The sequence below is a fragment of the Xyrauchen texanus genome, chromosome 27 (assembly GCF_025860055.1).
Source record: "Xyrauchen texanus isolate HMW12.3.18 chromosome 27, RBS_HiC_50CHRs, whole genome shotgun sequence".
Classification (NCBI taxonomy): Eukaryota; Metazoa; Chordata; class Actinopteri; order Cypriniformes; family Catostomidae; genus Xyrauchen; species Xyrauchen texanus.
Window position 1 is genome coordinate 28471700 of NC_068302.1, and position 13503 is coordinate 28485202.

At 36.1% G+C, this 13503-nt stretch overlaps 1 protein-coding gene across 1 annotated transcript; it reads right to left on the reverse strand.

Annotated features, from left to right (window-relative positions):
* Window positions 1-6539: 6539 nt before the first annotated feature.
* LOC127620911 (MOB kinase activator 3A) lies at window positions 6540-12447 on the reverse strand. Its single transcript, XM_052094256.1, has 4 exons — window positions 12231-12447; window positions 10539-11098; window positions 8634-8836; window positions 6540-7822 (listed from the first exon to the last, which is right to left on the reverse strand). The coding sequence occupies exons 2-4, from the start codon at window positions 10954-10956 to the stop codon at window positions 7793-7795; spliced, it is 651 nt and encodes a 216-aa protein (XP_051950216.1). The 5' UTR covers window positions 10957-11098; window positions 12231-12447; the 3' UTR covers window positions 6540-7792.
* Window positions 12448-13503: the final 1056 nt, after the last annotated feature.

The following is a 13503-nucleotide window of genomic DNA, read 5'->3' on the forward strand; positions in this document are numbered from 1 at the left end:
TAATGTAAAGCCAAGTCAAGTTTATTTTTAAAGTAGAATTAAAAACAACAAAAATTAAATCAAACTGTACAATAGTAAGAAATCCAAGTTTTAATAAAGCATAAATAGTAATAACAGCAAAGGTAATGGAAATAACACTAAAAAAGTAACAGAAATAGACAGCTAGAACATAAACAACAACAAAAACATACTTTAGACCTCAAACAACCTCAAAAGCTTAGCAGTAAACATCAGCCTTTATACTGTTTTAACATGGCAGTGAAGACCTAACATGAAATGGAAGACTTAGGGCAGCTACTGAAAAAGCCTGATCACCCTTGGACTTTAAGCGAGAGGGAGGATGGAGAAGTAATTGATTGCAAGCCCTGAGTGACTTGGTGGAAGAAAACACTCTAGCATTATTTGTAAGCAGGTTAAAAACACTACATATAAAATAAAAAAAATAACAAGACTCAAAAACATTTAAAAAGTATTATTATAAAAAAGGATTTTATTGTTTTATAAATAATCGACTTGTAATATTTTCATGTAGATTATTCAGGAATGATGCATGTGGATTATCCACTTATAGAAAAAAACCTTATTAGGCTTGCTCTGTAAAACATTGATACCATTGATGGATCATTTTCAACAGTCTCCTCTTAATCGGAACTTCAACATTCTCTTCCCTTAACCATATGGAATCTCAAAAAGGGATTCATGGGCAGATTGCTGACACACCCAGATGTGAGACTGGCACGTGTTACAGACTTGCTGAATCAGTGATAGGTGATCAGGAGTATTTGATCCTCATACTGGTGTTAATGAAAGCTTGTGTGATTTTGATCCTTTGAATGAGCTAAGTGAAATACCTGACATATGAGCCCAAGACATATGTTGTTAGAGAGTAGATTTAATATCCAAGCCATTGGCAAAACATGGCTAAAACATTCTGGGTTGTGTCAATAGTAATAAATTATTCTCTCAGGTGGCTCAGACTTTATTTTCTTAGATTGTCTTTGTTACTGTTGCTTCAAATCTTTAAATGCCATTTGTGCAGACTTGTAGGGGCATTTTTGTCCCTCCAGACTTGTGTGTGCTTTCTGGCCTATATATTAAGCCATGAAAACAGCACCAAACATTACACAAAGTTCAGTACAGTGCCAAGGAAGCGAGAAGCACATGATAAAATACCAAGTTATGTTGAAATCAAGCCACGTGATGAGGAGGAGCAGAGGGTACTCGGAGTTAACAGAGTGGGGCCAATCGTAAAAGGGTCCAAATGGTATCTTAACTCTCCACTGTGTAGGAATGTGTTTGAGAGTCCATAATAGCAACATGCACACATACATCCTAAAGGCCATCTGTAAGAGTGGAATGCGATTGGAGAAATTGTATGGGTGTGTTAGGGAGAGTAATGTTAGGTCAGTCTTTAGACTGGATCTTGTTTACAATGTGAGAGAAGGAACAGAAGGCAACTGCATATGAATGCACAGGGCAAGAAAATAAGTGCCTTAATGGTTGAGAAAGTGAAAAAGATAGGTGTTTGAGAAAAAGAGCGTGGTGCGAAAGTGGGAGTGTCTGTGCATGTGTTTGAAGAGAGAGACAAGTGTGCAAGTGCGGGTGTGTGTGTGTGTGCATGTGTGTTTCCAATGATTGGCATAGCAGTCTCTTCACAACTTGTGTAGGCCTCTAAGGTTGTGTAGGTTTTCTGAAGAGACAGCTAAATACATACAATGAATATTTATTTTCTCTTCTGCTGTAGCACCTAAACATTTCCTGGAATTGAACTCCAGGCAGCAAGAAAACACGAGCAGCAAGCATTAAGCATATGACAACAGAACAGACTTCAGAATGTGCTTAAATCTGCAGTGCCTGATTAACCTGAGAGTGAATGACAGTCTGGATTTCATGTTATGATTTAGGGAGTGAACTAATTACGTTTTAATTATTAAATTAGTAAAGTTAAAACCTTTTGTAGCAAGCATTTCTGTGGAGGGAAACCATGGGCTGCCCATTTTTTTCTTTTGAGTAAATATTTTTTTTCCATTGCAGAAAATATTTGTTTGATTAAGTAATCTGCCCAGGGCCCATACTGCATAAGTGTGCTTTTTTCTTTCCCTTCTGATATCCTCTCTCCTAGAAAGTGGAATTATTAGGCAAAACAATAAGCACCACCATGAAAATAGTTGTGGAACAAAAAAGAGGTAATTTCTTTATTACACAGTTGAGCTGTACTTTTGCATACTGAGAAACAATCATTTTGTTAAATGTTTGCATGACTTCTGACTTCATCAGAGAAGTTGGACTTCACTAATCATTACAATGATGTAAATGCATTGTTGGAAAAAAAAAAAAAACAACATCAACAAACACAATATCAAGTTTGAAGAATTTTTAGAAGTAGCATTCACCCAATTCTCTGTTAATATATATATATATATATTGCTTGCATAAGTATTCAACCCCACATTAATATTTGGTCAAGCCACCTTTTTCTGCAATAACTGCTTTAAGTCTTCTGGGGTACATATGTACCAGCTTTGCACACAGTGACGAAGTGATTTTGGCCCTTTCTTCTTGGCAGATTTGCTCCAGGTTGTTCAGGTTGATTGGGGGATTCCTGTGGACTGCAATTTTCAAATAGTGCCACAGATTCTCAATTGGACTGAAATCAGGACTTTGACTGGGCCACTGTAGGACATTTATCTTTTTGTTCTTGAGACACTCCAAAGTTGCTTTGACCTTTTGCTTGGGATCATTGTCATGCTGAAAGGTGAATTTCCTCCCAATCTTCAGTTTTTTAGTGGAAAATATGATATATATTTTGCTCCATCCATTCTTCCTTCAATTCTAACAGGATGCCCAGTCCCTGCAGATGAGAAGCATCCCACAGCATGATGCTGCCACTACCATACTTCACTGTAGGGATGGTGTGGCTTGAGGCATAGGAAGTGTTAGGTCTGCACCACACATAGCACTTTGAGTTTTGGCCAAAAGCTCTTGGTCTCATCTGACCACAAAACCTTCTCCCATATCGCAGCTGGGTCACTCACATGCTTTCTGGGAAACTCCAGACATGCTACTTTTTTTACAGATGGTACTTTTTGAGTAATGGCTTCTTTCTTGCCCTCCCATACAGGCCAGCATTATGCAGTGCTCTTGATATTGTTGACTGGTACACCATTACTCCACTCCCAGCCACTGAACTCTGTAGCTTTATCAAAGTTATTGCTGGCCTCTCTGTGGCTTCTCTCAAATATCTCCTTTTGTTAGAGCGCTGAGTTTTGAGAGATGGACTTTTATTGGCAGTGCCTGGATGGTGTGGTGCAGCTACTACTTCCTTATTATTGATCTAATTGTGCTCACTGGGATATTCAAACATTTGGAAATTATTTCGTACCCTTTCCCTAATGTATGCATTTTTATTACTTTAACTTCTTTGGAATGCTCTTTGGTCATTATCCTTCCGATTTACAGCCTGACCAATGATCCTTCAACAATGGGGTTTTTATCCAGAAAATTTGATTGCTACTTTAATGATTCACGGGTGGATGCCGATGGTAAAGTAATTGTGTACTTGTTAGGGCAATTTCTTTCATCTGTGTAACCTGGCTGCTTCCACAGCACTGAGGTTGAATACTTATGCAAGATATTTCCGTTTTTTTATTTCCCAACATAAACCCAATGTCACCTAACAATAATTGATTTTGAGTTCCAGTGTTTTAAAATAAAATATCAAACAGAATTAAATGTAATTGCACCATTTGTAATTCAGTAATATGAGAAAATTGGTAAGGGGTCTGAATACTTTTGCAAGGCACTTTAAATATATACAGTGAGGGGCAGTTATGTGGACAGAAATGCCTAGTTGATTAGAGATCTTGAAATTGGCCAGACTGGTTTGAACTAACAAAGTCTGTCTCAGATAACCACTCTGTACAAATTTGGTGAGAAGAATTTCATCGCAGAATCCTATTCTGAGATGCAGGTTGGTGCTGTTTTGGGGCACAAGGGGGACCTGGTTTTAATGTTGTGGCTGATCAGTATATATATATATATACACACACACACACACACACATACAATGATTATTGGGGCGTCAGATGTGCAAGTGAAAATGTGCCCCTTTTTGTTTGTGTAACCTAATGTAATCAGATAAATTCAGTTCCAAGTAAATTTTAAAACAAAACAAAAAAGTTTCATATAAAGCACATTTCAAGTTACCTGACAAAACATTTTATGGTGTAGGCCTACTGAATTTAAATTATTAAACTGTATGAAATTATTCAGAGTTCATAGATATAATTCATCATCATCATTATTATTAATTTGATATTTGGGTTAGCAGTCTGATAAAAAGTACAACATTTGTGAAGCCCAAGACATCCACGACACAATCGTATGCAACACTTTCCTGCATTGAATCAGCTTGAAAGATACTACGCGTGCGCGTGTTCTCATCTCGTCCTGCACGTATCAAAACTCTAGGAACATGAGGTCTAAGCTCCGCCTACTGACGTGTCATTTCCCTTCACTTGTTTCTGGGACATTCCGAAAGAGCTCAACAGTATCGTTATTGCAATTCTTATATATCACCACGTAACCACGTAACACACGGCCAGACGCTTTTGTTTGCAAATGATGTTGAAAGTGAAAGAAAACTCCTTCTGTGGTGCGGATCTGTTTATAAGTGCGGCTGGAATGTAGAGGGGCAGAGAATAGCAACTAGTATTTAGTTAAAAGTGCGTCATTTACCTTTTCTCAACCAGGCCTGAACTTGAAAGCAGTTCACCACTATTTTGAGGCATTTAACATTTAACTTTTCAGTTATTAAAAAACGAAATTTGGTTATAGGCCTACAGTAAGAACCCTAGATGTCACAAGGGCTTTTTTTTCAGCAACTAAATGGTTTTAACGGAATATTCTGGGTTCAACACAAGTTAAGCTCAACTGATAGCACAAAAATGAATTTCGACTGGTCTCTCCACTGCTTTTACAAAAAAGGAACAAATCGAGGGTACATTGAAGCACTTCCAAATTAATTGAATGGGGCCCATTTATGGAGGATTTAAAGGCAGAAATTAGAAGCTTATAAATGTTTAAAAGCACATACATTGATCCTTCTGATAATAATAGTGTAGGCCTATTAATTCAGCTGTCAAAAGTGATCATAGAAGTGGTTTATAGGGTTACATTGTCATGGACATTGAAGTTGTAAAATTGACTATTGGAAAAGCTATTTTATAACACTAAAATCATGTTAACACAGATTGTTTATATCTTGCGGCTATACCATTGAAACAGTATGTTTTTAACATTTACACATTGGCCCCACTCACTTCCACTATAAGTGCCTCAAACTCGAACACATATTTTTGCTTCTTTTTATTTTTTTTTTTGCTTTTTCTTTTAAAGAAAAGGAGGGATTAATCAAAATAAATTCTGATGGGAATCAATATTATGCCAGAAATACTGACGAATGAGCTTAACTTGTATTGATCCCAGCATATTCCTTAAAATCAAAATTGTAATTACACACATTTTTTGGATGATTTTATTTTTTATTTAATTTAAGCAGTGTTTTTTTTATGTTAGTTTCAAACACCTAATTCAAAACCTTCTTAAAGTAGATTGGTTTTATGAATTCTGTCCTCTGATGTACAATCTCAATATCATAAATGTTTTTGTTACAGCTGTTGAATAAACAACTGAACACAAACCACATATAATTTTCAAAGATCAGCTATATAATGTAGGTACATTTTGACCAAAAGATTGAACTGTGTTTTCAGGACAATAGTGTTTTTCATAAATTTAAGGTCAGGGCAAGTTTTTACATTCACTTCAGTCTACCTTAGATACAATATATAGGCCACATCTTTCGTAAAGTAGGTTGAATCGGCTTATATCTAATTCTACTCAAGGAATGTTCATTCTATTGGTTTGTAACTTAACTTTGGAAAACAGCTTTAACATACGCATTAATTTATCAAACAAAACAGCATGAACTTGTTGTTGCAGCTTTCAACTCTAATGTTGCATGACACTAAGACACGCCCACTGATTTGAAAACCGAACCTTCTGGAAAAATCTGGCAATGCGACAGAAGTGATGTTGATGTTAAGGGTGGAGCATGATTAACATTTGACAACTTCAAAACAACTTGTCTAAAGGGAAGCGCCCTTGATCTATCTGTGAAGAACTGGAGACAAATTATATAATTACTTCCGCCAAACATGTAACTCAGCAGAACAAAAACATATCCCTTTAAACCCATTAAAAGTTTGCTAATTAAAGCAAAGCAGTTATAAAATAGCTTTTTCAACTATTAAAAGCCGTTGTATAACCACACGGCAGACCTAGTTTTACAAATATCTGTAAATTTGCTCAGATTAGTTATTATTATTGCATGACGCAACATCCCACTGTAATGCAAGATTTCATCATCCGGGTTTGACTTGTCTGATTTGTGCCTTTGTCGTCATCTAGTGGACAGAGACAAACTAGATGAATCAGCAGACTAAAAAGCTCTCAACCTTTAACCTCAATTTGTTTATTTAACTGTGGAGATGATCTAAGATTAAAAGCAAAACCAGAAAATACAGTCTGTTGGGGAAAACTTTAAAATTGTCTTTCATTTAAGCAACATAAAATACATTATATACCAAGGTAGACCAGCTGAATCTAAAGGATAGTTCACATCAAAATGAAAATTCTCCCTGTACTCAACCTCATGCCATCCCAGATGTGTTTGTATCTTCTGCTGAACACAATTATTTTTTTTTTTTCATATAATGAATATTTCAGCTCTGTTGGTCCAGTCAATGCAAGTGAATGGTGATCAGATCTTACAAGCTCCAATAAGAACATAAAAGCAGCATAAAAGTAATCCACATTACTCCAGTGGTTAAATCCATGTCTTCAGAAGAGATATGATAGGTGTGGGTGAATAACAGATAGATATCCGTTTCTGAAGTCCTTTTATTTACCATAAATCTCTACTTTCACATTCTGAAAGTAAAAGTGGAGATTCATAGTAAAAAGGATTGAAATATTGATCAGTTTCTCACCCAAAGTGATTGTATTGCTTCAGAATATATGGATTACTTTTATGTTGCCTTTATTTTGGAGCTTGTAAGGTTTGGTCACTATTCACTTGCATTGAAAGGACATAAAGTTCTGAGATATTCTTCTAAAAATGTTTGTGTTCTGCAGAAGAATGAAAGTCATACACATCCGGCATGGCATGAAAGTGAGTAAATAATGAGAGAATTTTCATTTTGGGTGAACTATCTTTTTAAAAACTAGTAGTCGCCGCACATCAAGTCATACTGTTTCATCAGAACCTACTAGGAATTTTTTTGTGTGTGTCAAAATGAATACAGTGCTAGATGTAACTGAAACCCCCGCTGACTTCTGAAGAACATGACCAATAACCAACAAACAAGAACAGGATCAATGAGATACACAGACAAGACAGATTGGTTTTAATATCTCAACCACATACATAAATAGTCACAAATATAATCTGTATGTTATAGATTATGACAAGAAAAAAAAGGAATGATTCAGAAACAGATTTGGAAAAACAAAAATAATCGTTAATACTGATTTTTAATAAAAAATATTCTCCATATGCCTAACACATCAGAATACAGAGATGTCTCTCGCTAAATAGATAACAGTACTTTAAAAGTGTATAAAAATAGAGTCTTTGCAAGTTAGCTTTCTGTTTCATACACTTTTTAATTGTTAATTTGGGTGGTTCTTCTGATCTGTGTGGAATGTGAGGGTCCGCTCTTTTTTTTTTTCAGTGGCACATCCGAGATGTCATCTCTTTCTGTTTGGAGAAATAAACACTGCATCAGTATAAGGGATCATACAAAGCCACAAACTTCAAAACAACTAACCCCCCACCCCCTCACACAATTTTGCTTTCTTTTGTATTTCTTAATTTAAATATGTGGTGATGGCAATTTGAAATAGACAAAGATCGTGTTCCCTATTTTGACCAACAATGAAAATATAAAAACCTTGACAACACACTATGCAAATAGCCACCAAGCTCCTGTTGTCAGTAACAGGACCTGCTGGAGACACCTGATCCCATGGCATCAATTCAACTGTGACTACTGAGAGAATTATCTACTGCCTCGATGAACCATAGTTTTTTTCCCCCTTATGAGCTCAGATGCTCATTAACTCCCTCTGAGAAAATGATAGAGGCTGAAATATCAAACCCGCTGACTCAACCTGTCCTTGTGTGGCCCTACCAATTAGGGAAGCCATTATAAAATGGGCTTGTTAGCAACTAATCATGAGATGATGCATTTGTGTTTGTTTCCTTATCTGTCATTCATTGTTGCTGGATTTTTGCGCTGTACAAGCAAGGGCACAGATTCCGGGGGGGTCTATGCCCTTGCCTGTACAGAGCTCAAGACAAATCAACACCACTGTGTACAGGTTATGGGAAGACAGTCTACACACAACCAGACAGATTTATATATAAATACAGCATTTAAATATAAATATTTGCTGCTGGCAATCTCATTTTGTTGTAATTTTCCAATGACATTTCCTAAAGGAGACAAAGCCAAATGAATAGAGTAGATGCAAATTTCTCAATTCCTCTCTAAAACACACATGCTTACCAGAGGCTCCAGTTCTTTGTGGTCTATGAGGTTCAATTCAGTAACAAAGTAATAGAAATGTTTGTAACAGGTGTTCACGTGGGCTTCAGCTCCCATCTGGCTCACACGGTCAAAGTGGTGGATGTAGACATGGACAAAAACACGGAACAAACGAGATAAGATCTTCTTCGCTACTTGCATGAAGGTCTTGGGGAATGGCGTACCTAAAAATAGGACAACATGAAGTTAAGCTGCCAGACTGTAGGACTATTGTGTGTCAAAGTGCAACAAGATCAAAATTATTTTGGCTTGCTGAGAAGTTTAAATGACATATAGTGTGGTAATACACATTAAATGCATATGTATTAGTGCAATAATATTATTGAAGTATGTTTATGAGAGTTAGTGAGTTTTCACTGTGATTCTCATTCCTGTCAGGTTTTACATACTGAAACAGCATCAAAGGTGTTATTATTAGATTAAAGATAGAACTAGGTTACATTATGTGAGCCTACTAATATCATAAGAGGAAACAGGAAATTGAGAACTCTGACTCATTGTAACTCTCTTCACAATACAATTTCATATCTATTCTCTAAACTGAGCATCCGAACACTTCTCTGGGACATGTTCTGTGACACATTACACACCGCAGACTCATATTTCTGCAATGGCATTTATTAACATTGTGCCTGATTGCAGACAAGCATCTCCTTATACATGGCAGATTCTGCAACTGACTTGTATTGTTGTATTCTAAGAATTAGTCCCATACACATGCCTGGTCTATTTATATCCCACTGTAAATTACATGACCCAATTTGAAAGGCAACACAGCCGTCAGATGGCAGGTTGGGGGATAATGAGACAAAGCCAGTAGAAGCTGGGAAGTTTAGACTACTTAAACAACAGGACTCCTGCAATTGAATACAGAGGCTTTCAGTGATTTGAGATTTTACATCAAATAGTTAACAAGTTACTTTATTTATGTTGGCCTAAGTGATGGCCATTTAGACATCAATGCTATACTAGATGCGTTATCAAATGTCTGTTTCCTAAGGCATACTAATGACCTAAATACATTTAGGTTTGGAGGACAAAAAAAAAGAGATAGCAACTTGAACATGGGGCAGGAAGAATGAACTTTGAATTAAAGGAATATTCCGGGTTCAATACAAGTTAAGATCAATGGACAGCATTTGTGGCATAATGTTGAATTGATTACCACAAAATTATTTAGACTCGTCTGTTACAATGAGGCACTAACAATGGAAGTAAATGGGGCCTGTTTTTGGAGGGTTTAAAAAGGCAGAAATATGAAGATTATAATTTCATTAAAGAACTTATATTTATTCTTCTATTAAAACTCATGTATTATTTGAACTGTAAAGTTCTTTAAGCCGTCAGTTTTACAGTCATTTTAGGGTTTGTTGACATTACATTGTCATGGCAACGTAGTTGTAAAATCGGCTATAACTTTCCACAGAAAAGGTTAGTAAGCGATTTTATCACGTTCAAATTATGTTATCACACATATTGTTTATGTCTTGTGGCTATACTTTTGAAAAGTTGAGTATTTTAATGTTTACGGATTGGCCCCATTCACACTTCCATTGTAAGTGCCTCCCTGGAACCCAGATGTTTCCTTTTTTAAAAGGAGGGACAACACAAAATTAATTTTTGTGGTAATCAACATAATGCCACAAATGCTGTCGATTAAGATTAACTTGTATCAAACCAATAATATCAAACTTTCTGTAGATTCACTATGATTTACTGTTAGTAACTCACCCACATTAATATAAAATCAACAATGTATGTGAACTTCAGGCTGGATTTGAAGAAAATTATCAATAAGAAATCATTCAGAAATGAACTTGATTAAACTAAAAAGCACCCTGGTCTGATTAATTTGTTCATCCTTACCGACATTAGTGGGGAAGATCTGTTCATTGTTGATCTGCACCTCAATCCAGTCCATTAGTAGGCTCATGTATTTGGGCGCAGGGAGAGCAGTAGGTTTCTTGTACTTGTGTTCGTCCTGCCAGCGGTACTCATACTTGGGCCCACCGGACATAACGGGGCAGGTCTGGTCTGTACAGGAATCACTGATGGTGCCGTAGATGAGGTTGATGCGGTTAAAGAAGTCCACCACGTGAACAGCCACCCAGTCATTCAGGTCTTCACCATGCGGCAGTTGCACTGCCTGCTTCAGGTCCAGGCCTGAATTAAGGGACGCCTGTGCTTTTTTGTGTAGCTCAAAGCGCTGTGTTCCGGGCTCAAACTTGCGCTTGGGCCGGAATGTCCTGTCCTTGTTGAAGACTTGCTTTAGGGCCAGGGACATGGTTGCCGGGTGGAAGGATTGTTGTTTTATACGTTTTTGTTTATTGTTACCAAAATGTAATTGGAATTATAGGTTATATAGGGACAATATTTGATGTAGAGGCTTTTAGTATCTCTGATTGCACTCTGAGGCTGGATGGATGCTGAATGAGACAAATAGAGAAAGGGAGAGAAAACAAAAAAGGTCAAACTTTGTCTCCTCATATTCCAGAATCCACCCATTTTCAGCCCGAGGGTAGACAAAACATAAAAAGAGTGCCTGAGATTTTCTGTCTGCTTTGGCACTGAAATAACCTTATATCTTTGGATTAGCATTCTTATAAACATTCTTGTGAATACAGGCTCTGAAACTCACATTCTTACACTTACAAGCTCAAGGATCAATTCAAATGAGAAAATTACACAGTCAAGTATCACAAATGTAACACTTTACAATAATGTTCAATTTGTTAACATTAGCAAACACATTAGGTATCATTAACTAACAATGAACAATAAATATAGCATTTGTTCATCTTAGTCAATGTTAATTCAGAAAAATAGCCAACATTGTTCATTGTACATAATGCATTAACTCATGTTTATGTATTCAACTTTTCATTTTAAAAAGCAATTAGAACATGTTGAAATTACCACTAAACAAGATTAATACATTCTGTTAAAGTACTGTTCATTGTTAGTGCATGTTAACCAATGTAGTTTACTACTGTAAATAAAGTTTTACCAACAAAAATAGTCCATTTGAACAAACAACTGTACATACAATATGAATGAACTCCATGAAAATGAAATGCCAGTTTGCACCATTGTACAGGTTAAAACAGACTTTATATTTATAATATTAGGGAAATTATTGAGTTATTTCCTGTTGGGCACCATGGGTGGCATCATACTGGTCTGAGTAGGGGGTATTCTACGCAATACATTCATTAATATCATATCTATATATTAAAAATGTGTAAATGAAATGCTAAAACTTAACTAAATGTTTCCATGTCTCCAAACGAATGGATGCCAGTAACACATAACAAAAGCGAATCAAACTTGTTGCGCGAGATGCTCAATTGTAAACGCCAATTCCGTATGACGATGTCGTTTGTAATGGCGTGAGCAGGACTGATAATAACATGTATTTAACCTACAAGTAAACGTATTAGTGGGATAATAAAATAACCTCTGCCCATTTGCGATAAATATACCTAAAATGTACAAAATAACGGTGCTAATGACGACATATTTTCTTAGTGCACAGTGAAGAACTTGAAACAAACTTACCGAGCGAGAGCCTTTCTGGTTCCGCTTTGATATAAACCGCCTTTTTACCCCACGTTCGATATCGTTGATTCTTCAATAACGATTGTTGTTTTTGTAGTTACATTGTATTTGCAATTGTTACAGACATAAAAGGAACGTGGCCCTCGAATTGTAGCAATTATTAAGTCTACACTTTCTAAAGAAACCACAAGCCCCTCCCTGCTGAGCAAAGTACACTTCCTCTAGTGAAACATCAGTTCAGTGGAAGCTCTTAAGTCTGCCATTGAACATCAAGGAAGTGGGGATAGATAGCCTACATTTGAGTACTTTTTGTAATCCAAAAAATGTAAATGTCAAGATTATAATTCTGTTACTCTGTTCAATAAACTAAAGTAAATACTGATTTGATATAGTGAAACTTTACTTCAGGACTTTTTATTTACACCTGTGTATAGTATTCATAAGAGATCTGTTGACTTTGGATCAAAATATGTATTTGCTTATTAGTTTTGTTGCATGTACCAAGTTTTAAAGGTTCAGGAACATCATAGTATTAATTTAGACACATTTTAGAACATATTTTCATAAAAAAGAAAAATAGAAAATGGATAATCCCACACAATCAACAAGAAGGAATATTCAAGGTTTAATACAAGTTGAGCTCAATCGACAGCATTTGTGGCATAATAAAAAACTATTTAGACTTGTCCCTCTTTTTCTTGAAAAAAAAGGCAAAAATCGACGTTACATTGAGGCACTTACAACAGAAGTGAATGGGGCCAGTTGCACATGGATTAACTCTTCTGCTAAAACTCATGTATTATTTAAGCTGTAAAGTTGTTTAATTCATCATTATTAGTCACTTTAGGGTTTGTTGATATTACATTGTCATGGCAATGAAAATATCAAATTAAATTGATATTTTTTTTTTATAACAGAAAAGTTTATTAAGTGATATTATCACACTAAAATCATATTAACGCACATTTTGTTGATGCCTTGTGGCTATACTTTTGAAACAGTGAGTATTTTTACATTTATGGATTGGCCCACATTGTAAGTGCTTTTTGTTTTTTTAAGAAAAGGAGGGACGAGCAGGGCCGGAACTAAGGTGCAATCTTTGGGGGGCCTTTTGATTTTTAGGGTGGACAAGTGATTGTCTCTTCATCGGACCAGGTAGTGGATATCAGAAGTTTCTGGTATACCACAACTCTTTATCTCTTTTTTAGACCAGGGGGTGCTCCTCCTTGATGATTTTGCTTGGGTTAGTCCCCCTTGATCATGTTTCGACGTT